At 38.1% G+C, this 25,256-nt stretch overlaps 1 protein-coding gene across 2 annotated transcripts in view; it reads right to left on the bottom strand.

Annotated features, from left to right (window-relative positions):
- The window catches only part of ITGA1 (integrin subunit alpha 1), a 152,864-nt gene that overhangs the window by 112,278 nt on the left and 15,330 nt on the right, over window positions 1-25,256 (bottom strand). The window contains exon 2 of one of the 2 annotated variants that reach the window (XM_032471957.1): window positions 23,782-23,853. The exons of the other annotated variant lie outside the window; for it this stretch is intronic. Within the exon in view, the coding sequence (XP_032327848.1) occupies window positions 23,782-23,853 (72 nt within the window). The remainder of the gene's footprint in view (window positions 1-23,781; window positions 23,854-25,256) is intronic. 2 annotated transcript variants of the gene reach the window in all.

The raw sequence follows: 25,256 nt of genomic DNA, 5'->3' as shown, positions 1-25,256 counted from the left end.
TCTGATACTGTCTAATTCTTGGTTGGCTCTCCAGAGCACAGGAAATGCTGCCCCACTCCCTACATCACATTTCAAACCCACTAAAATGAGTCCACCTTTCCAATCTCGTGACCACTTCTGGCTAAGAACTTCAAGTTATGGCCCCCCTTTAATATTTGCAGATCCCTGAAACATCTTGTATTCTAATCTGAATCAGTTTTTAGCCCAATGAACTTCCACCCATCTTTCAAAGTCTGTCTCAAGGTCCTCCTCTCCATTCTTTCTCTGTGTCCCCATAGAACCTGACTTAATAAGAAGAGTCTAATTATCACCTCATGTAAATCTGAAATTCTACACTATCTTACCCAACCATTGTTTTTCCTTCCTTTTTTTTTTTTTTTTGGTTTTCAATGGTACAATTCAAATAAACTAAGTCAATGGCCAAATCACAGATTAAAGTTGTGTTTTAATTTATGTATACATTTATTAGAACAACTTCAACTTACTTAAAAAATTACTCCTCAAAATATTTTGCAACAAAATAAACTTGTTCTAAACTAAAATCTTTTGATTCCATGAAAAAGAAACCACGATACCTACAACAGTAGCCCCCAAAAGAAGTCTTCGTTGATACTGAATAAGCTTTCAGAAAACTCTAAATTCTGGACAAGATCAGCATAGTAATGTCAGAAGGAAAAACTTAAGAGAAAGGTAAAATGTCTGGGATATGCATATTTACTACGAAATATTTTTTGAGAAAATATATTGCCATATTATAGAGCCAATAATATATTAAATAATATTATGAGGAGGTTTTTTTTTTAAAGACCTGTAGAGTTATACAAAGAGTACACCTTAGAAAAATGTATGGAGAATTAAGTGGGAGTAGATTGCATGCACTTTTTATGAGGCAATAGTCAGGAACCTGAGGGTTCTATAGAGCAGCTTATCCTAATGAAAGGCCATTTTACTGTCTTTTCAAAGATGGGCTTTTTTGTCTAGTGATACCACACAAACATTCCAATTTTAAAGCTTTTGATGGCTTACCGAAAGTAAACAAAAATTTTAAGAAAAAACAACCAACAAAACTAAACTTTTTTGAGCAATGGCATCAGAAAAAAAAGTGTGAGTATGTGTGTGTATATATGTATATGTGTATATATATAAATAGGTATTTCTGTTAGAATGAAAAGTCTTCTCAATACTTGGCATACTTGTCAGGATTTAAATCTGCTTCCAGGTTTCTAGTGAAAATGTTCATTCTCTATTTTAATATAGTGTAGGTAATATGTGGTTCTGTATTGTAATTCCTACAAGAGAAATCCATTTGACCAATCCTAGGTCAAACTATTGAGTTTAGGAGAACTTGCATGGAATTAATCATGCCTTACTAATTTTTGACTGCTATAGCGATAAACCAGTCTCACGTAATTGGAAGATATGAGGTGCTTAGCTATCGTTTAATTTGGCTTTTCTACTTCATCAGAGGCCAGCAATGACCTACTTTTGACACATGTCTTACTCCAACCAAGGGTTCCAGAAGGTGCTGCCATGTTTTTAAGTGATCCTGCCTCCCAGGCCATGATTGACAGGTCCAAGAACGAGCATCAGCTCTAAAATGAGCCATCTAGCATCCCACCCTCCCGGCCACAGCTGATCAACTCCAGGGGAGGCGGTCAGCATACTCAAGTCTCTGATCTTAGGCTGGCACCTTACGTAGGCTCCAGTTCCGGTGGAATAGGTCGTGGAACAGGAGGCTCGGGAATAGACATGAGCTTGATTTCTGCCAGGAAGCTGGCTCATGGTGGGAGAGAGTGAAATCACGATGAGAGAGAGAGAGTTCTAAAGTATGGAAGGAAACTGAGAGACTGTCTAGTCCGTTAAGTGGTCCCCTGTCAGCTTTATTGTTCCCCTGTGGCTGGGGGATGGATGGAGAAAAAGGAGTCAGAGCAGCTAAATAGGGCTACAAAGACTTGATTCACTGTTTCCTTCTTACTTCCCCAGCTCCCTCCCAAAGCTATTAAAAAGTTAAAAAAGACTGAGAGTGAGAGAGAAAAGGGTCCTGGGGCTGCTCCATCCGTAAATTCCAAGTATGTAAATAAATCTATATATGTGACTACATTATGAATATATGGTATTCATTCAGCAAACTTTAATAAAGGTCCGCCATGTGCAACATCATGTGGAAGAGGTAGGAGTGAGTAAAGGGTGAAACAAACATTAGCCCTACCCTCAAAGAGCTTTAGTCACTGTGAGACGTAAGGCAAAATCAAATAACTCATCTATGAGTTTAAATAAAGAAAGAAAAAATTCTCAAGAGCCATAAGTGATTATTACAATTGTGATTACTGTAATTTTAGTGCCAATTTTACAAATCCTAGCAATCTTGTTTTTTTTCTTTCCTAGCGAATCATTAAAAAGGTCTGTGTAAGGGAGAGTTGGGAATAGATACATATTGGGACTTAACTGGGGTAATCCTCTAGGTATTATGAAAAAGTATGACACCTCTTTTAGGCAGGTGATTAAATATGTTAAAACTTCCCTGAGAGGACTCTATATTTCAAGCTGGAAACTGCTTTCAGAATGTTACATCTGTGTTAGAAGCATTGCCAGAGGTGAAAATAAAGCAGGATGAAAACATGACACAGAGCTCACACTGACTTTCATTGCTGGGTCAGATTTAAAGTTGAGATCTTCCATTATGTAACCTAAGAATAATTCATTTAAATACAAGTGAAAGGTCAGGATGGTGGTGATGTCACCACAGAATAATTGCAGCTTTGTGTCGGGCTGGTCTTATTAGGAGGGCAAAGCTGAATGAGGCACCAGCTTGTCCATCCACAAGCTGACACCCTGCCTGGCGTCCAGAGTGAAAAATGACAGGGGTGAGGGATTCTGCTGTATGTCAGTTACTTCACAGCCAAACCCTGAAGCATGTTTTCTTCCATGTCTTGAGTGAAACTACAATTCTGTATTATGATGAACGATTAGTAATATAATTTGTGTCGACACTTTTTACAAAGTGCCCGCCTTTTAATATCCTAAAAGGATAAAGAGAGCTTTGTGAAAAATTTTAAAAACTGGATTTCTCTAAGTTTTAACCATTTACCAACAAGTAATGATTTTCTGGATGAACTCCAATCAACTTAAAAATGACTGTTAGTTTATTAAAAAAAATACCAGTCAAGTAAAGTAAGGACGAATTTTGTTTTTGTTTTTGTTTTTAAAATACACTCTCTGGTGAAATAATTAGGGCTTATTCAAAACCTTTATACACTCATACATATGAAAGCTTCTGAAATTTCTTTTTGAAGACATATTTAATAGTGGGAACAATATGAGAATGAGATGAATTAAAGGCTTGTCATTTATTTCTTAACACATAGCACTACCCAAGAAGTAAAAAAAAAAAAAAGACTTAAAAATGCACTGGGGTCCAGAAAATGGGCTTCCAAGCTCTTAGTCTTCTGAATAAGGCCATTGTCTGAATTCTTAAATTTGTGTGTTCTCATACTAAAACAGTTTTTCACAGAACTACTAGGCTCTATGAGCTTTTTTTATTTAGGAACTCAAATAGCTTTTAATACATTGGATCAAATGTCATTCTTGAGAAGAAAAGATTACTTCATTTACATATTTCTTTAACTGTACATGAAGTGAGACCCAGACAAAGTCAGTCATGGCGAACCACATGTCGTAATAATATACGAAGGTTAAGTGGCAGGTATAATATTCCTTTTATGACCTGGCCAAAGTTGAGGATCACAGTGGTCAAAAGGCCCATAGCTCAACATTATTGATGATTTAGGGACAAAAGAAAAAAAAAGTGCATCATGGGTAACAGTGTGAACACAAAAATATTCTTTCTGGACATTTTAATAGAGTACTGGATTTGACAATACAAAACCCTCCAAACTCTTTGATATCTTAAAAGATACTTTCTCTATGTGTGAGTATGTTGCTGTCCTCATGAGCTTCCTCTCAAAAAACAAAAACAAACAAAAACAAACCACATCAACATTCTTTGAAAACCTTATTCCAAAATGTTACTTTCAGAATCATATTTAGTAAAAACATTTTTCAAAACCTGATTAAGAATTTTTCCTTTATAGGATGGCAAGTTCGTATGAATTTCCCTTTCACTACACCTACAGATCTGTTGACTCAGAAGCTCAGATTACATTTTTCTAAAATTGTTTTCTATATCTTTTCTTAAAATCTTGCTTTAAAAAAAATGAAGCATGACATATATTCAGTGTAGTGGGTTGAATTGTGTCTCCTCCAAAATATGTCCAAGCCCCAACCCCTTGTATCTGTGAATGTGACTTTATTTGGAAATAGGTCCTTTGTAGATATAACTCAGGACCTCCAGATGAGGTCATCCTGGATTTAAAGTGGGCCCAAAATTTAATGACTGATATCCTTTTAAGAGAAAGGAGAGGGACATTTGAGGCATTTAGAACCAGAAATAAAGAGAAGACCATGTGAAGACATAGGTAGAGACTGAGGAGATATGTCTATAAGCCACGGACTGCCAAGGAATTCCAGGAGCCACCAGAAACTAGAAAAGGCAAGGGAAGATTCTCCCCTAGAGTCTTTAGAGGGAGGATCGCTCTGCCACTGTCTTGATTTCAGACTTTCAGCCTCCAGAACTGTGAGAGAACACATTTCTGTTGTTTGTGGGAATTTGTTAGGGTAGTCCTAGGAAACTAATATGTTCAGAAAATGGCACATATCCTCATTTTTGATGCATGTGCATAAGGACACAAATGATCCCAAAGTGAATACACCTGTGTAACTACCACCCAAGTCTAGAAAAAGAACATTTCCAACACAACTAAAGTCTCCTTGGGTCTATTTCCTTTTAAAATAAGAAAACACTCAACAACAAAGAGGCAAACAACCCAATTAGAAAATGGGCAAAGGATTTTCAAAGACATTTCTCCAAATAAGCTACAGAAGTTGCCAATAAGCACATAAAAAGATGCTCAATGTCATTAATTATTAGGGAAAAATAAATCCAAACCACAATGAGATAGTACTTCTCACCCAATAGGATGGTCATTAAAAAAAATTAAAAAACAGAAAATAAATTTTGATGAGCATTTGGAGTAACTGGAAGCCTCATATGTTGCTGAAGGGAACATAAAATGGTGCAGCCGATATGGAAAACAGTTTGGTGATTCCTAAAAAATTAAATGCAGAGCTACCATTTGACTCAATAATTCCAAACCCAGTTATAATACCTGAAGAATTGAAAACATATGTTCACACAAAAACTTGTACAAATTGTTCAGAGCAACACTATTCATGATAGCCAAAAGGTGGAAACAACCCAAATACACACCAACTAATGAAGTGATAAACCAAATAGGATATATCCATACACTGGAATATTATTCAGTTATAAAAGGAATGAAGTACTGATACAGGCTACAACGTGAATAAATCTTGGAAACATGCTCAGTGAAAGAAGCCAGACACAAAAGACCACACATTGTATGATTCCATTTATATAAAATTTAAAGAACTATCATATTCGTAGAAACAGAAAGCAGATTTGTTTCCAGGGCCTGAGGGGAGGGAGGTATGGGAGTGATTGCTTCACGGATATGAAGTTTCTCTCTGGGGTGGTGAGACAGTTCTGGGACTGGGTAGTGGTGATGGTTGCACAACATTTTATATGTACTGTACAGTGTTGTTTGAATTATAACTTTAAAATGGTTAAATGGCAAATTTTATTTTATGCATATTTTACCACATTAAAAATTACAAGGTAGCTCAATTAGCTGCCATAATCATACACTATGCCTTTTTAAAATTAAATTTTGTATCTTGAGGTAATTGTAGATACACATGCAGTTGTAAAAAATAATACTTAGAGTTCCCATGTACCTTTTACCCAATTTGCTTTTTTAAAGAATCTTAGGTCTTTGTTTTTCCTATTTAAACAATAAAATAAACATAAAATAAACCCCCTTCTCTTCGGTGGCTAATATAGGATTGTGTAATTGGGCATTCTGCAAGCTGGGCTTCCTGCCACTAGCATTGGGTAAAAGTACAATATGTTTTACTTGGTTACTTATCAGCCCATTAAGGGAGAACAACTTCTCAGCTGTTTTAATCTTTACTGGGAGACAAAAGGAAACACAAATAAGGATGGACGTTAAAATTTGGATGACCCATGTACATATTCAAATGTATTTCCATATTTAATTCCTTTGATAAATAATTTATAATTCTGTATATATATTTCATCTCTTTTTTTTTTAACCATAGAACAAAGCATGGTCAAGGCTGAAAGAAATTAAGTCACAGATCATTAAGTATGAGAATATAAAACAAACACAGCACTCTGACAGTGCATTTACTTCAAGCTGTAGCTCTTCAAACATCTGACATACCTGGGAGTGTATAACATGCTAACTGGATTTTGTATACTTGTGAAATAAATGGACAAGTGCTGATGATATCTTTAACTTACCTGTAAGACTACCACAAGCACACAAAAATCTATTTTCTAACTACGTGGGAGAAATTAGAAAGAAATGGTAAAAGAACTATTTGACCCTTTCCCCTTATTTTCTCTGGTTTCCAATTATTTCTCTTCCTTTGCCTGTATTTCACCATTCTCTGCCCTGCTTTCTCAGTCTCCATTGAGATATTTAAGTGCCCAACCACAGGCTAAACATTGACCAAGTAAATAAACATTTAACGGTTGCGGGTTCTGCCTAAGTAGGATCATGGAATCAAAACTACAGATATCTCAGGACTTAGGTGACGTCCATTTTCCTAAAGCAAAAAAAAAAAAGACTTGGGTGTCAGAGAGAAAAAGATGTCACTTAATTACCACTCACTGTAAATATATACATTTAAATGTTCATTTATGATTTAAATATCTGTAATCAAGTAATGAAAATGATAGTGATGTGAATATTGTAGAGACTCTCCTTAATTTTGAAAATGATTATCTTTTCCAACATTTTATTCATTAAAATAATCTGAACTGCTCTCAAACACATTTATCTTCTTTATTAATGTCTCTGTATCTTAAACAGCTCTTTACTTTCTCTATAATGGGTTTTTTAAATGTTTTTTGAAAATTCATGATCATTTAAAATGCTTAAAAACTCCACACACATCAGGTGCCGCCATTTTGATTGTTCAATCTGTAACCAGCTCTGAACCAGCTTGTCTAAGATTCAGAATGAGCTCAGGAAAGTCAGGTCACCATCAAGAGACCTTACTCACCATAAAGCTCTTTGGACCTGGCTCCTTGGATCCCTCCTCTAGGCACCCACTGCGCAAACCCAAGTGTGCCCTTGAGGAACATCAGAGGCTACACCCAGAAAAGGCCTATTTAGACCATCTAACTGGAGACTATTCTTAAATGATGAGGACACTGAAGCCCAAACAGTTGAAATACATTGCCTAAGATACCCTGGCTGGCTTACTGATGGAACCTAGAGGAGAAAACAATTTCCCTGTTCTTATCTGAGTTCTCTGTCTATTGTCTGACACTAGGAAGCACATGAACCAGTGATGAACCATCTTCACTGTGCATCCGTGGATGAAATTACTGCTCATGCAAAGCAGAACGATTACAGGCAACAGGCCTTCTGCAGTCTTGCAGTTGTGTTTCCACCGGGCAAAGCGAAGTCATGGGTAGAGACTAGAATAGGGACTGGTGAGGGAGGAGAGTCAAGTGACAGACTTCCAGTTGGCAACAGGCTGATGCCCCTTGGTGAAGAGCCACCCAAGTGTCCCACGGCCTTGCACAGAGCAGCCAGGGTACTCAGTTGCCAGCTCTTTTAGGAAACTAGCAATGCTGTTGGTTCTCTGGGATTGAGTAAGTTCTCCGGGTCGCATCTAGCCCAAGCTGAAGAGTCCCTGCACTACTGGGAGGAAGGCGGCTGGAGGAGGGGTGGGTTTCCTCTTATTTTATCTCTATCTTGGGTACCTTGCATTAAATAGATGCTTGAAATACGGTTATTTGAGTAGAATAACTAATTACAGCCAAATTTTTTTCACCAATCTACCTTAGACAAAACATTTATCTCCTCTAAGCCTCAATCTCCAAGACTCCAAGTAGAAATGCTAATAGAGTTCCTGCCGTATTGTTCTGAGATTGAAGTGAGATTCTGCATGTGAGCACTGTTTGGGAATTCTAAGCACTGTAAAATATAAAGGATAAAAGGTCGGAAAACTGCCTCCGCATGGCAACTTCTCAAACAGGCACAGTGCCAGTTCTCTTACTAACATTCTTTATCCCACAAAATACATGCAGTTGAAGTTGTAAGAAAACAGGCATGTCTACTATAATGTGATATAGGCTTTCCTAAAAGCAATCTCATGTTTTCTCGTATAAAAATAATAGAACTTAACAGTAAAAATAAATTTGGGGCAGCCTACTCAAAACCTACACAACTTTTTGGCCAAAGCACAAACAACACCAGTAACAACTCAAACAAAAATACAAGCACAATTTTAAAGCCACATTAAATTCCTAACAAATAAATGCTATACTAAACTTGGGACCCCAACGGACGAGAGTAAGAAAATGTTGGGAATGCAGAGTAGTGGGGACAAGGCAGAAATGAACTGAGTGTGGGGCCAACCATGTACTAAGTTCTTCCAAGAAATCATACATGTGGCAAAACTAAGCCAAGAGGAAGAATGTGAGAATGGGTACTGTGCACACACTGTATCAGTCCATGTTTGCTGTGTCCAGCTCTTAGCGTAACTGGCATTCACGTGCTGGTCCTTGGTGGCATAAACATGAAGGTGCTGGGGAGAGCTGCTTGAGTGTGACATGTTATAGTGACATCATTGTGCCATTTACTAATTATGTATGAGCTCATTTGCTGACAGCAACATGCACCCAGACAGAATATTCTTCTTTTATGGGTTTCAGAAGGACTATTTTCATTCACAATGCAGGAAAAACCAGCCTAAAAACATAATTTTTTTAAATAATGTAGATTCTTAGACTCCATAACAGACTTCCCAGTTTAGTTTATTGAATATGCTTTGAGAAATACTGATCCAAACTAAAATCCCTAAGTAGTCTAGAAATGCAAACTAAAGGCAGTCACTCTTAATCTTCAGGCTGTTGATGGGACCAAAGTTTATTGAATACAACTCTCCACATTCACTGGTGTGTACAAAATTGCCTTTATCTATTAATGAAGGAACACTTATTTATTGAGTATGTGCTGATATGTAGCAACTGTAACTGGAGAAATAAGAAAAACACACACACACTTAGAAGTTTGAAGGTAGGCTATCACTACAAAGGAATTTATGACAAGTATCTATTTAATGACATAGATGTTAAGGATTACATAATTAGACAAGAGTTTTATCTGTCCACTCAGTCAAGAAGTAAATAATTTTAAACACAACAGACAACATTAAAATAGGAAAACAAGCAGAGAATGCAGCAAACATCCTACCAGCTTATGATTTTGTCAAAACCAAAACAAACTAAATTAAAACTGCAGTAACATTATAAGTTTCTTATTAGTCGTTATCTGACTGATTTTTGGACTCAGCACAAGAACCAAGTGCTTTAAATGTTGTTCTGTGGTAGGCTTCACCAATGATCACCGAACACCTATGTGCTCCTTCAAATTGCCCAGCCTCCCTTGCAGGGAGGCGGGAGTCATGTGGGCTGTTTCTGGTCAATGAATGATGAGAAGTGATAATGGGTCACCTCCGGCCAAGGCAGTTAAGAGCAGGAGCACCGTTTCCTACTGACACCTTTCTCTTCCCTTCTGCTGAGATCTTAGAGGGATGTTTTCCCGATGGCATAGTACAAGATGGAGTAAGGTCATTCCATCCACACTTGACTGAGAAATGTGAGAGAAATAACGTCAGTGTTAAGACACTGACATCTTGGGGTCTCTGGATAGTTAAGCTTATTTACCTTGTTATTACTCTTGCATAAACCGTCTGATTTCTAGATACTCTCAAAATACAATAGAATTAGAATTTACACAATTAGAATTAGAAACTCTAAATGGTGAGAGATTGGATGCCTTCTTCTAATGTGCATGTTTGTGCTGGATGACTTGCTAGGACCCTGAGGACTAGGTCTCACAACACTGTGCGACTGGCTTCTCACAGTATTATGGCCCAAAGGGGATGTACTGGCCTTCTCATTCTCAAAGCTCTCTGACGGTCTAGGCATTTCATTACTATCAGTCTCTTCCTGGAGAAAGGAATCACACAAAGACATTCTTAAAAGGCATTGTTAAAGGTGAATGTGGGAAATAGCTATAAAAAACTGAGGGCTAAGCCTAACTGGTTTAATCCCTGCAGGAAATTCCTTAAAACACAATGACTTAGATGCTGTCAGGTAAGATATCCTTGAACTTCCCAGGAAATTCACAAAATATTCTTGTGAAGCAGAAGGAAATCCTGTCCTGAACATTTATGTAATGGGTTTGAGTTCAATTTTGAAATCTGTCTACCAGAAAAAAACGTTAAAGCCAGTTGTGTAAGTACACATGGCTCCATGTTAGAACTTCAAAAGTACTAGTTCAAAAGGGGATTCCAATGTGATTTATATACCAGGATCTCAACTGAATATACTTAGAGAACCATGCTATTTTTTTAAACTCAGCAAGCCATGATACTAAAGAAATAAACATATATAATAAGGTTGTTTTTATATAACTGCTGAATTAACTTATGAATATATAAGTATACACATTTTTCTCCTTGGAAAACTTATCTTAATTATGCCTGATTTATAAAAGGACCCTATATTATGCTCTAGACCAAAGGTCAGAAAACTGTTCAATGGGTCAAATGCTACGCGCCACCAGTTTTTGTAAATGAAGTTTTATTGGAACACAGCCATGTCCTTCAGCTTACTGTTGTCTATGTCTGCTTTTTTTTACTGCAGTGGCAGAGTTAAGTAATCACTAAGGAGACTGTGAGTCCTGCAAAGACTAAAAAATGTACAATCTCTGACCCCTTACAGAAAAAAGGTTGCTGACCTCTGCTATAAATAAAGCTGAAACAACCTTTTAAAATATGTATAATTTGCATAGGCAAAGATACATATTTTCAAATATTTTAGATATTCAAAAATCTGTACCATCCTCTTCTCCTATACTTAAACAAATCGAATGCAAGAAATAGGGTAAGTTTCTGGCAGCTAATGAAATGCATGTTAGTCTGACTTTGCATTGTTTTCAGTCTTCGATGCATTAAAGTGCAATTGTATATTTCTACATTTCTATTATTACCCTAGAATGATGTCTGTCTTCTCAAACTATTTTCATTTGAGAAGATCATAATCTCTATTTGGGCAGGACATAAAAGCTTTAAAAGTAACATTCACTTTGTACTTAATTAAAGAAGCTCTAACGAAGCTTGTGACCAGATCCTCTTACAGCCACAGATTTAACATTTACTGAGCACCTACTATGTGAGCTCAGTGCTTACATAAAGGTTCCAAAATTTAGTCTTCCCCACATTTCCAGGTGGCATTATCCTCGCTTTACAGATGAGGCTCACAATGTCTTAGTCATGCCCAAGGTCACAGATAATGAAACCAGGTTTAGAACTAGTTCTGAAACCCAGCCCGGGGCACTTTCTATTCTACCCCTTACATTCAGCAATTCAGCAATTCCCATGTATTAAACTCTCACTGACTTTTTACTCAAAGTTAGAAAGCCAAATAAGGGAAAACAAGTTTTGAAAAGATTAGCATCTTATTAGGTTTGAACCAGACTAAATGTTTAATGGAAAAAATTCCTCAGATATGATTTCTTAGTGGATAGCATTTAAGGCTTTCGAATGTGTTGGATTTGAGAGGTTTTAAACTGTTCTAAACTGATTCCAAACTGACACAAGTTTATCGCCCCAAGTGCTTCCATCTCTTTTTGCTTTTAGGGAGCCAATTCTGTCCAGGCAAAGGAACCCAGCTGCTAGGTGACACTCCTTGAAAACATTACTTCGAAGAAAACCCCCGTCTGCTGTAGCCAGTCATAATACAGACAGACTTTTACTATTATTATTCTTCCTGTGATTCAGAATAAAAGTGAAAAGGCCTGGGAGGAATAAACATACCACTTTCCAGAAATATGAAGTACTGGAAAAAGAGCTTTGCCATCTCTCTGGGAGGGTCACACCTCCAAGTCTCTAGGACGAGATGTGCAAGGCAATGGGCTCTGAGGCCTTTTCCTCCTGAATGTGGCTGCAGAGTCCTTCCTCTGTGTCCAGGACCCTGTCTCTAAGAGAGGGATGGCCTGGGCAGCTGATCACAGGCCTCCCCAACTCTCTCTCCATGTGTGAATGAGCTTTCTTAACTGACTACCTAATTCACAACACAGTTCCTTCAACAGCCCCAGCTTCCCTATTCCTCCCTAAGAATGACAGTTTCTAGTGTCTTTATGTGGGGTGGAGGGGCAGCATGGAGATTTTATGCTATGACTCAGGAACAATTCTTGTAGACTAATAAACACCAACTTCATGGTTTAAGTGCCCAACGATGATCAGCTGATACGTTCAACTGCCGGTAAGACATCATTAATGTTCATCTTTCCCATAAAGAAACTATCTTTATTTGAAAACAAGAATATGTTTTTGTTTCTACTGGCACATTGGTTTCCTATAGCACCTAAAGCAGGTAAAATGTCTTAAGCATTTACTCTGGACCAAGCATTATAAAAAATGTCAATAATCTCAATTAATTTTTCAGAAAAAAACCCTACTAGGTTGGCAAAGTTTACAAGTGAGGAAACTGAAGTCAGTCACTGAAATAGTCCATATAGAGATACTGAACATGGGAGGTCTAACGCCAGAGACTTAACCACCTAACACTGTCTCTCTGTTGTATGTTGTTCCTTTTTTCTTTTATTTAATTGAAGTTTAATTGATTTACAATGTGTGTGAGTGTCTCGTGTACAGCACAGCGATTCAGTTATACATATTCTTTTTCATTATAAGTTATTACAAGATATTGAAGGTACTTCCCTGTGCTACATATTAGGACCTTGTTGTTTATCTATTTTATATATAGTAGCTTGTATCTGGTAATCCCAAACTCCTAATTTATCCCTTCCCTCTTTTCCCCTTTGGTAACCATAAATTTGTTTTCTGTCTGTGAGTCTCCCGTTTTGTAAATAAATTTGTTTGTATTTTTTTTTTTAGGTTCTACACATAAGTGATATCATATGATATTTGTCTTTCTCTGTGTAACTTTGCTGTTCTTGTCTTTATGGAGTTTTTGTGACTTAGTTTATGTTTAGTGATACATTTAAAATTAATCTTCCTTAGTTTATCAAGAATATAAGCCTACTTGTAATTGCCAATTTCATTTTGTAAGAGAAACTCACATTGTCAAATCCCATCATAAACATAACTATCACTACTGTAAAGATATCTTGCAATTATGCGCTTCCTTGGAGTAACAGTCTCAGATGACTGAATTGAGAAAGGTGATGACCTTATTATTTTAGGATATAGGAATCATAAGATGGTTTCTAGTAGACTGGAAGGCTTAGATCAGTGTTTTCCAAACAGAAAAGACCAGCCCTTCTCCATTCTTCCAACAAAGGCTCCAAAACTAGAGCCAAGACCAATCCTGGGTGGGAGTGCAGTCACCAGCATGCCTCCCAACCTCCACCTAAGTGAAGATCTCTCCAACCAAAGCCGATCATGCCCAGTGGTGCTAAAGAGATGAACATGGGGGTGTAAGGTTGCTAGACATTCAGTTAAATTCGAATTTCAGATAAACAATGAATAATCATTTCAAGTAAGTCTGTCCTGTTCCCCTCTAGCCCCTAAATCTGACAATCTTAGGAAGGTGGAAGAGAAGCACTTGCTCTATGTTTTGTATTTTAAACTTTGGCACGCCTCTAAATTGAAGTTTAACTGTGGGGGGGGGGAGTGTAAAAACGCTGGTGGGTTTTGCTCTTTTAAATTTTTGGCCTACCCTGCTTAGCATTTGGTGCCCAGTAGGAAATCTGCATATATTACCTAGCTCCTCCTCTTCCATGGTTGAAGTCTGCCAGCTGGATTGAACAACAGTGTTTTGGCTGAGGACAAGTGTGTGTCAGGGGTGGGGAGAAACAACATCACCTTCCTCTCTCCTGGCTTCCGGTTCCTTCCAGAGCCAAAAGTCAGCTGGGGAGAAGCAGAGATAAGAGGCAGGAGTGTCCTGAGGTGACCTCAAACAGACTTGTGACTGTAGAAGCCAGGTGCTCCCTGAGTCTCTGACACTTCCATCAGGCTTCAGAACTAAAATGAATCTCTTGCTGAGAATTTCCCAGGCTGAAAATTCTGTAATCCACTGACTTCGATCATTTAAAATCTAGCAGCGTGACTGGTTCTGAAGTTTTTGCTGGTGAATCAGACATCCACCCCAATATCAGGAGCCCATGAGTAAACTGAAGTCAAGATTTAAAGAAAGTAGTCAGAAAAAAAATCAGGTAAAAGAAAAAAAAAAATGTGCCAATTATTCAACTGGTTTATATGATTAGGTAAAAAATTTTTTCCAAGCAGATATGAAGCCTGAAAGGGATACAGGCTATGGTTTTCCTAACTAATTGGCATCTCTTCCCTGATGAAGGATGCGAGCCAAAATCTGTCCCCCTGGACTGGATGAACTAGCGACGTGACATCAGGCCCCGGAGTCAGACCCACGTGAGTTCCAGGCTCAGCAGGACCCCTGCTTCTTCCAGCAGGTGGCTGAGCTGGGGTCTGAACAATGCCTGTCTGACTGCAGGCCTGTACCCCTAACACAGTATAGAGGCTGCCATGGTAAGGAGTTTAGTAAATGTTAGCTGTCTTACTCCCACTGTTCTAAAAGGGTTAGTGGATGTTTTGTTTTAGCTCTCCAGCACCCACACACTCTTCCTAGCTGGGAGAAGGGGCGGCATTTCAGGATACAGAGGCAATGGGGATAGGAATATAGAATAGCCCTTCATCTTGCCTCTGGTCCACACGTGGGCATGTGACCTTTGGATGGTCAATCTGATGCTCCTGCTCATTAAAGATGACTCTCAGAAGCTCTGGTTGAGTTTTAAGCCGAGGGGTGGTGGTTGTCTGGGGGTGGCAATTCCTTCTGCTGCACTGTCCCACACCAATGATTTCTGTAGCAGGGATCTGACTGTGTCTTCCTCTTTTTCTTCCCATCTGAGCCTCCCCATCTTTTAAAATATTTCTTGTTGCCTGCATCACCACAGTTACTTTCTGCTATTTGCAACTGACTTAGAAATACTAAGAGGATTGTGGTTTGTTTATGACTTACAAACTGGCTAAAACACCCAAAGAAAGCTGAGTACTTGAAGAATGACATTTAAATAATCATTAACAGGTACCACAGGAATTGAGGTGACTAAATGGAAGGAAAGACAAAAACTATTGTTCAACCTAAGAATTAACATTAATTTTACTTGATTAGAAGTTTAATGGTGGGCCATGGTTGATATAAACCCCACCTCAGCATTATGGGACTGCATGAGCTTCTGTGGTTCAGCACACAGAGCCGGGACCTCCAAGGTGGTGGTTATGGTTCTCTGTGGGCACACAGTGGTATCCTTCAAGGGGTTACTGTTCCCAGCATGAACTTCCCAACTGAAATGTGCCTTTCTATGTTCCTCTTCCTTATTGGCTTGTATCAGTTACAAAAGTAAGGTTTTCACCTCCATCCTCGTGCGATGAGGTGAGACATGCATAGGTAGCCTAACATAAAGAAATAAAACTACTATAAAGACTGAGAACGATCTGGCTAGCCTGTCTTGCTGAGGATAACTGGATGGAGTGGGTCTACTTTTTCCGGTTATAGCACCATTTTTGACAGATAGTAGGCACTTATAATAGGAAGAAGCTGCGGCATTTCTTTTGCCTCATACCTCCATGGCTGATCTAGTCCTCAAGCAGTATATGAGATGGTAAAAAGATGCAATAGGAAGGAGGAATAAAACTCAGTTAAATAGTGCTCTTATTAATTTCCAGGTATTTTGCTTAAATCATATTATCTATTCCTTTCAACTCTATAAGGAAAGTTTTATCACTTTTTTCCATTGTACAGATTGAAACTCATAAATCTACATTTGTGGATCATAAAGGTAACATGACAGAGCTCATCTGCAGTAGAGCTAAGATGTGCCAGGTAAGAGCCAATGTTCTTACCACTGCTGCCTGCTGATTGAGTAAAAGAAGACATTCAGATCCAGACTCAACTACCATTTTCTCAGGTAATTTCAGCCAACGATTTTAGCTTTTACTCTGTGTACAATTTATGATTTTGCTGTCTTGTTTTGTCTTACGTAATTCTCACATACCAAGATTTATAAGCTCTCTTCTTCAAGAGGTGGGAATGAGGTTCTCTACTTTTTTGTAACCCCCTTCACTGTATCCAGCAACATATGTGCATCAATAAATATTTACAAATTAGTGACTATTAGTCATAATGGTGAGTTTACTATAGCAAGTCAAAATGCATAAAGGTATGGTCAAATCCCTCAGTGAGGCATTAAAACTAAAGAAATACATTTCCCTCATCAACTTTTTAAAGTTGCCTTTTCAACAGTGGGTATAATTAATCCACAATTTCACCCTTTCTTCTATGCCTCATCTCTCTTAGTCAGATGCTGACTGGTATTGTGGCCATGGAACACTTGAGGGCAACGTGCCTAGTAGAAGAGGAAGGGCCAAAGTCTCACCTGGTTGCAGAGAAGAGACGCCTGGGGAGCTTTTAAAATGTACAGATGCTTGGGTTCCTTTCCAGAATATTCTGACTTAATTGCCTGGGGGTGGGGCCCAGTCATCATGTGATTTTAAAACTCTCTAGTTGATTTTAATGTGCTGCCTGGTTTTGAGGATTTCTGGCCGAACTGAAAGAACATTCCAGTAAAAATAAAGACCTGTGTTTTCTCATGGCCTCATTCTTTGGGATGGCAAGCAAGGTTGATAGGGGAGGAAAATACAACGAGGAAAGTGGCAGGACTGTGCAACTTGGCGTTGTCACTGGAATGTGGCAAACTATTAAAAATATTTGTAAAGCTCAGAAATTTTGTGTTCCTATTAATAAAGTGTTTTAAAGAACTGTCTCTCCCCTAATGTTCAAGTTTAAAGGCCCCCAACAACTTTGAAAATATGGGAGTATTTGGCAAAGCATTCCAAAAACTGACCCTCAGCTCTGGAATTTGCTCCTAGCAGGCTGTGCTCCTTAGCAGTCAGCCAAACCCCAAATCTGGCAGCTTTTGGAATATGGTGCAAAACAGATTCTTCTTAAACCTGAGAGTCACTGAAGATTTATTCTGCTGGGAAGACACGACTTTTAAAAATAACAAGCAGTTATTGCTACTGCAGCAAGGAGAACCAGGGATCTGCAAGAGCGACTATGAAGTCAAGTGCCACCCGTCTTCTCTCCTTCCACCGACGAAGACATGGAAGTTGGAAAGGATGAAATGATTTCCCTGTCACACAGCCTGTTGGTAGGGCGTGGGCACATCCTGATCTGATTCCCAGGCCCGTTCTTGTGCCTGCCCTGCCACAGCCACAGCGTCCTCTTGAGAATGGCCTGGCTGATTTCTTCTGTGATTCAGTTATTCAGAAATGCACTGTTTCTGCAAATGCTTATATACAATCTTTGGTAACTGGAGCAAACAGCATGTAAACTACGTAGTAACTTTTAGTGTGCAACATCCTTTTTATAGTCTCAAATGTAAAATCTGGTTGTATTACTTTCTTGATTCTGACAATTAAAGTTTCTAATTCATTTAGAAGGGCATCATGTGAACCCACGCATCAGATGCAAAGCTAAGAGCTGTAAATCTACCCTAAACAATTATAAAAAGGCCGGGTCTTCTCCACATTTCCTGTCTACTCACACCATTTCCCACTATATTTTACTGTGACCTACAGACAGTGTAGAAGCCAGAGCTAAGGGTGAAAATGATTCCCGGAAGGGCAGGAAAAATTCTAACTCTTATTAAGCTTTGTTAAGTCCTAGCAGAGACTTAGGCCCAGAGTGACTCTAGTGATAACAGACTCATTTTCTTAAAAATAATTGACTACATTTAATGAGGCAGAGAATTTTATCTCAGCTCTTCCCACTTCTCCACATTCCACACGTTATTCCATTTCCTTTCACCCAGGCTGAGAATACCCTGGAGACACAAAGGGGCAGAGAACTATTCCCAGAGTTCATTCCTCCTCATAAAATATATTGTGTTCTTTTCTCCCTTCTGCAGAAAACTTCCTTTCCTTCTACCACACCCAATCCGTCTTGGCCATTTAGTGAAATCCACTACTTAAGAAAGGAGTGGTTATTGCTTATGAAGGGTGTTTCCCTGAATTTCATACCAAGGATAAAATGATGAATAAAGAGATAGAAACGACCCCAGATCCTCTTGCTGTTTAGCCTCCACGCTTTCCGCAGGCCCAGGCCAGCTCCAGACACTTCCTTCCAGGACAGCAGACCTGGAAGTCTGCTTCCCTTTCCCTGAGGTGGTCACCACCACCCACTCTACCCTGCACATCCTCTTTCCCAAGAATGGCTGTGGAGTTGGACATAATGTCCCATGCTCCCTCCCTCTCTGTCCCCTTCCTTGCTGTCCTAAAAAAAGCAACAAGCTCTCTTTTCTGGTTTAATTGTTTTGCTGTTAAGTCATGAGAGAGAAACAGGAGATAAGCAAAACATGGGTAACACAAAGGTTCCAGAATCTCTCCATTCCTTTCAGTCTGGGTCCCTGGTCTGTATTTCTGAGTCCACTGATGCCTTTGTCAGTTCTGAGGACAGGAGGCAACATAACCTCCTTCCTCCATGATGTCTCTTCTTCACAGGTTTGCTGACTCTTTTCTGTAAACATTTAACATCTAGAGAGCTTAGGGACCACTACTTAGAAGAAAAAAATGTTACCAAGTAAATTTGAACAAAATGCTCTCAGTTCCCTTTGCCTCATTTCTCTAGAAAATAATGCAAGATCAGTGTGAGCTTCTGGAACTGATCAGTCTAAGCTCTGACACACCTCCCCAGTGAGGCCAGGCTGAGTTAAGCGCGCCCTCCAAGCTCCCAGATTCCTGCACAGTTCTTACTCCTGTACCTGCAGTGCTGTGACTGCTTGCTTTCTGTCTGCCCCACCCGGCCTCGCTGGAAGGAAGGGACTGTGATCTCCTCTATTCGCCTCGTATTGCTGAGGGTTGCCAGAGTGCCTGGCACATCGTAGGTACTTAGTAAATGGTTATCAGAAGAATGAAATGATTCTCAGAAGAAGACAGGGGGCAGAGTCTTCCTCCAGCAGAAAATGAACAGTCTTTCAAAGAATGGAAAACCGGACTTCAAAGCTGAGTTTGAATCTCAGTGACACTGAGAGAGACATGGTCTTGCCCCAAGATGAAGAATTATTTGATAAATAAGGAGGGTTTAAGGCATTTTAGAATCCCACATAATTCTTTGCTCACTTACCCCAACCACTTCCCAATATGCACTGATGACAAGAAGATGAGTAAGAAATTGGAATGGGATGGATCAAACAGGAATGTGCGCCCTAGAAAAACTCGTTTGTATGACTTTGATCAAGTTGCCAACCCTCTCTGGGCCTCAGTTTACATCTGTATCATGAAGTGAGTAGGCCAAATGATATATAAGTTTCCTGACAGCATTAACCTTTTATGATTCTAAATAATTCAGAGCCATGTACTGCAGTGTATTTTCAATCTTCCTCTCCACCTCATCTAAAGAAGAAGAAGAAGAAGAAAAAAAGACTTCTAGCATTGTCAACACTACACTTGGAGAGGAAGAAAAAACTCTAAATTATGGTCACAGGATCAATGAGCTGAAACACAAGATTAAAATGTTTTACATCCACAGAGCAATTTTTCACATTGGTGTCAAACAAAAAGTTCTAGTGGATGTTTACACTAGGACTTGATGAAAAATTCCAGACATAAAAGTTCTGGAACTTAGACTTGAAGTCAGAGAAACTCCTACCTCTGAATAAATTTTACAACTGAAATCTATTGGGTTTTTTTTTTTTTAATTCCTTAACAAGTATTCATCTTTCAGCAATTATTTATGTTCTCTTATTGAGACTATTACGGTATTGTAAAACTCTGGCTATCCAGAACTGTCATTCCAGGTCCGGCAGATAGCTAAAGATTTCAGGTTCCACTACCTCTTAATGATTTTACCTTGTATTTCCTTCACTTCTGAATGTAATGCACTGAAATGTCACTCAATGCTTTCATCAATATGAGCACCAGTGACGATAACACAGCAATGTCCTCAGGCCCCGGCGGAACACTCTAAGCCCCGGCCTTTTTTCTTTTGATGGGGCTTCAGGTTCCATCTGAGCTGTCATTTCTCACTGCAGTCACCTCCCTGTCAGCTTGGCCACTTGTAGTCATCTCTCCTCGATAATTTGCTGATTAAAGGGACAAATTTCTTAATTCATTTTTGCATACTCAAGGGTGGCATAGTTCCTGCTAATTAAGGTGCTTAAAGTTTTTTCTTTTTTCTTAAACAAGCTTGCTAAAACTTGGGGTGAATAATAAATAGATTCTGAGTAAGGGCTTGAGGGGCTGGTTTAACACACAGACTTGCAATAGTTTCTGTATACTTTCTAATTCTCAACTATATTCCAGCTGGATTAGAGGGCCACAGGATTGAGTTCCTGATTTTTCTTTTCATGAGATGAAAAATAACAGTGGTAGGTAAATTAAAAAAACAGACAAAAGGGTTGCATTAACTTTGGCTGATTATATAAAACTTCGTGTTACCAGATGATTTTTCTAGGCACATCTGACATATTCCAAACAGAAAATGGAGGAATGAATTGACATTCTTATATTTTTTAGGGAGTTGCTTGATTGGGCACCTTATCATAGCCACCAGCTATGTGGTTTGGGACAAATTATTTAATCTCTTTTTAGTTTTCTTATCTGAAAATAGTAATGATAAACCTTTCTCACAGGGCTCTTCAAAGAATCAAATAATTCCTTTTAAAGCACTTGCCATAGGTCTGGCCCTTCATAAGCACATGGTTACTTTTATTTTTAGCCCTTCATAGGCACTGCCCCTGGAGTTGGGGCAGTGGTAGCAACCCTGTGCAGGGCCAGGCAATGTGGCTGCAAAGACATTTTTCTCCTGTTATTTGCCTCGCAGATACTGTCTACCTCAGTTTTGAGTGTTTTGGAACCAAATGTGGCAGCCTACAGTCTAAATCAAAATAAGCTCTAAGTCGTCCAGGTCTCCTCCATTATAGGAAACAGGCATTTCCACTACACCAGCATTCTAAACAATGGGATTTCAATGTGGGCAATGTTAAGGGATAAAGGAAAGGAAACTTAAAAGAAGACTGGTAATCCAAATCCCAACAATTCATCATAAATGTCACAATCTTTAGCAGCTGGCATCTAGAAATGTAAGACCTTCCTATATTGACGCCAATTATTATAGAATTTAAAATATTCACTGTCAAAGGCAAAAATGATAGTCTCAAATATGTATGTAACTACAGTATTGCAACAAAAATTGATTTTCCTCATGGAAACACATTAGCTTCTCCTAAATTTAAATGACTAAATTCACAACATCCCAGTTTCTTTCCCAGTGTTATTTACCACAACAGAATATACTAATGTTTCTTAAAATAGAGAAATGAAATACTGCAAAATAAATAGGATTTCAATTGGTATACTTGGAAATCTATAAAGAACCCTTTATCTCTATCTATAAAGAACTAAAAGTCAGATGAGAATACAGATAGTGATACTGTATCAAACACTCTCTAAAAAGGAAGACTTCTTGCCATACAAAGAAACAGGATGAGATCTTATCATCTCCACTGCAGCTTAACAATTATCTTTTGCCAATGCTTTTTCATAGTCTTTCTAATTTAACTATCTCCTTCCTGAACCTAGCCAATTTCTTTTCTATTTCTAGTGAAGTTTACCTGCTACTTAATGATGTTAAGTAATTCCTCAAATTGTTCTGTACCATTACTATAGATCTTACTTTTCAACATCTTAATTAGCTACTTTGTTGACTTCGAATCTTTTCTACATAAGGCATCCTTGACACACAAAAATATTATACTTGCATCTCAACTTCGTTAGAAATCATTTTGGGTTTTCAGTAACATGTTTGCACTAAACTTCTAAACTGAAAAGTCATCAGCAATAAACACAATACATTAAGAAAATCTTGAATAGCACTTTTCTAAACTACTGCATCTCTTAAAATACAGAAACTGAACCACAGCACTGAGTTTAAATATACTGACATCAATATGAAGAAAACTATTTTATTTAGGGTTTTAAAAACTTTATCTGAAATTGTTGATTCTTTTTTTACCTTCTCTTTACATCCTCACTTTAGTTGCTTTTCACTACGTGGCAATTTATTTACTGAAAAATGTGTATCAACAAAATGATGGGCTGATCATAATCAATTTTTAAAAGATATTAATAACTTTGCAAGATTTATGCCATAATTCTGACATTTGTGGTTCTGTAGACAGAGAAGAGGAAGCGGTGACAGAAATCAAAGATGCCCATTAGGACTGGGAGCACAAGGGCTAAGGGCCCTAAAGCAGCAGCCCTTAGGCCTGAATGAGACAGAGCTTGCTAACAATTCCTATACTATGGGAATCCCGGAAAAAGTCTTTTAATAAATTCAATCATCACCCTCTAATATAACTTATTTTTAAAAAACTGGAGCCTTTCATATACTAAATTTGTAAATATACATATATGTTAAGATCTGCTTAAAAACCATATACAAAAGTAATTTGACTTTTTTACCCCCAAACTTAGAAATTTATCTTAAGAATTTAAATCTCAACTTTCTATGAACTCAACACTTCAGCTATTCTTCATGTGTATCTCTAATATACTAGAGAAATGTATAGGAGAAGAAACAATTATATGACCATATTGACTGCTGACATGTATAAACACCTGTGCTTTGTTATAATATAGATAATGGAGTCAAATAGAATTTAAAGAAATTAAATATTGCTGTTTCCCTATGCTTCGGTGCCTAGCCCTCTGTTATTTCTAGTTTTACTCATTCTTCCTAGGTCATTTTTTTTCCCTTCCATGATTTCAGGTCTACTTACACGGTGACATCTCTTGTATAATTATCCCCAGCCACCTGGCTCTTTCCTGAACTTCAGACCTGTATGCACAGTTGCCTAGGGGACTTTCTTATGGAGACTGATTCAGTCATTCAGTCAGACATGTTTTGGGCATCTACTCTGTGCTGGGGATCGCTATTAGCACTGGGGATACAGCAGTGAACCTAGCAGACAATAATCTCTGCCCTCGCGGAGTTTATGCTCTAGACAGATGATTAGCAAAACGACTAAGGGAAATAAGCTTTACAGAGAAAAATAAGACAAGGAAGGGAAGAGAAACTTGGAGAAGTTACATTTTTTAAGAGACTGGTTTGGGAAGACCTTATTGAGGAGGAGGTGACTTTCGAACAAAAAACTGGAAAGGAGTAAGGAAGTGAGCATAGAGCAATCTGGTGGAAAAGCATTCCAGGTGTCCCACAGACACTTCAAAACAAAGATTCAAAACTGAACTTACTGTTTTTCTTTGCAAGCCATCTTCTCTTCCTCTATTTCCTGCCTCTTAATTATGCCATCACCTTGCCCACCATGCAAGAAAAAACGTTTTGAGATTTACCCCTAGACTACTCCTTCCATAATTCTGAACAACAGCCTCAAGTCCTTTTGATCCTATCTCCTAAAGTCTCCTCTAGACTTTTCATTCTAATTGCAAGGAATATTGTTACTGACTTTGTATAAGCTGTTGTCATTTTCTTCTTACATTTTTCCAGTAAGTATTTTCTTAACTTGCATTCTTGCCTCCAGTCTTGCTTCCTCCAATCCATCCTTGATGCTGCCAGCGATAAAAATTTGAGAAATGCAGTTAACCATGCCATTCTCCTGCTCAGGCTCTTCAGGGTTTCTCATTAAGGTCGAACCCACATTTTTTCTTGTGGCATAGAGGGTCTAATGTGATTAACACACTTGCCCTGCTCTCCTCCTCTGCCTGATAATGTCTCCAGGTTTATCATTTTAAGTAAACTTACTGGCTCTAGCTCTATAAAGCTCCACCTAAAGTGACCCCTTACAACACTGTGCCCTCTTACACTTTCTCCAAGTTACTTTTGTAAGTGATTTGTTTACATGTTTCTTTCCTAAATCCAGCTCAGTACTTGGTCCAAATAGAAACTAAAAAATAAGTGGATAAAATTAAATGTACTACCTTTAATGATGGTGTAATATAAATAAGGATGCCCCATATCTAAGTTCTGGCCACAGGCAAAAGCACTTCTGTCTCCTCAAACCCTCAGAAACCCCTTTTCAACATGCAATTCAATCTATTCTGATACTGAACACAAACAGCCAGTTTTAGTTGCTTGGAAAACCACCTGATTTGAAAGTGCAATAGTCTTCTCCCAACCAACAGCTTCTATTTAGGGGAATTCACACAGACACATCATCTATGTACTTTTTTCTAGCAACACAGAGAATTTCAGTTCCAGAAAGCTGGTTTAGGGATTAAAAGAGGAAACTAAAGTTAGTGAAGGAAAACAAGCAGATAAAAGAAAATTAGCTTTCCAGTGGCTACTCCAGTGGCATCCGGGAGGAAAAAGATCCAACTTGTATACTAAGTAATGAAAGTGAAGTCCAGAATCAAGAATCGAGACATAAAATTAGCAAATATTTAACATATAAATGGGAGACCAGGAATAGCAAAATGTAATTCTATGCAAAATGTAATTTTATATGTATCATATGTGGAGCAAAATGAAACAAATTGCAAAATTATTTATTGAGCCCAGCTAGGGTAGCAATCTTTGTTTACAACAAGCACTTAATAGTAAATGGAAACTTACAGAACATTGCATTAATTCCAAAGGTATGTTATTGATAGTGTTTCCATTTATTACCAGTCATTCCTTATTAAGGAATAGCAGTTGGAATTAAACTACTGTATATGATTTCCAAAGACCTATGATTCATTTTTTTTTAGTGAATAGTAAAAAATAATTATTTGAATTAATTTTTAATTTTCTGTGCTCCTGTCACTACTTTGATACTTACACCTATGCATTTAGGAAGATTTATACTCCTGATAACGGTACTGGTATAAAATGCAGTTGTTAAAAATAGGAGTTCTTAAAGACATTTGAAAACCTTTATAGACCAAAAACTGGCTTTCATTTAGTTTTATGGATAATTTAACTGAATATTGGCAGTTAGCTCTCTTAAAAAATCTTAAAACTCAAATCTTTT

This window comes from Camelus ferus, chromosome 3 (genome assembly GCF_009834535.1).
Source record: "Camelus ferus isolate YT-003-E chromosome 3, BCGSAC_Cfer_1.0, whole genome shotgun sequence".
NCBI classification, from domain to species: domain Eukaryota; kingdom Metazoa; phylum Chordata; class Mammalia; order Artiodactyla; family Camelidae; genus Camelus; species Camelus ferus.
The sequence above is the reverse complement of the archived record's forward strand: the minus strand, read 5'-3'. Positions and strand labels throughout refer to the sequence as shown.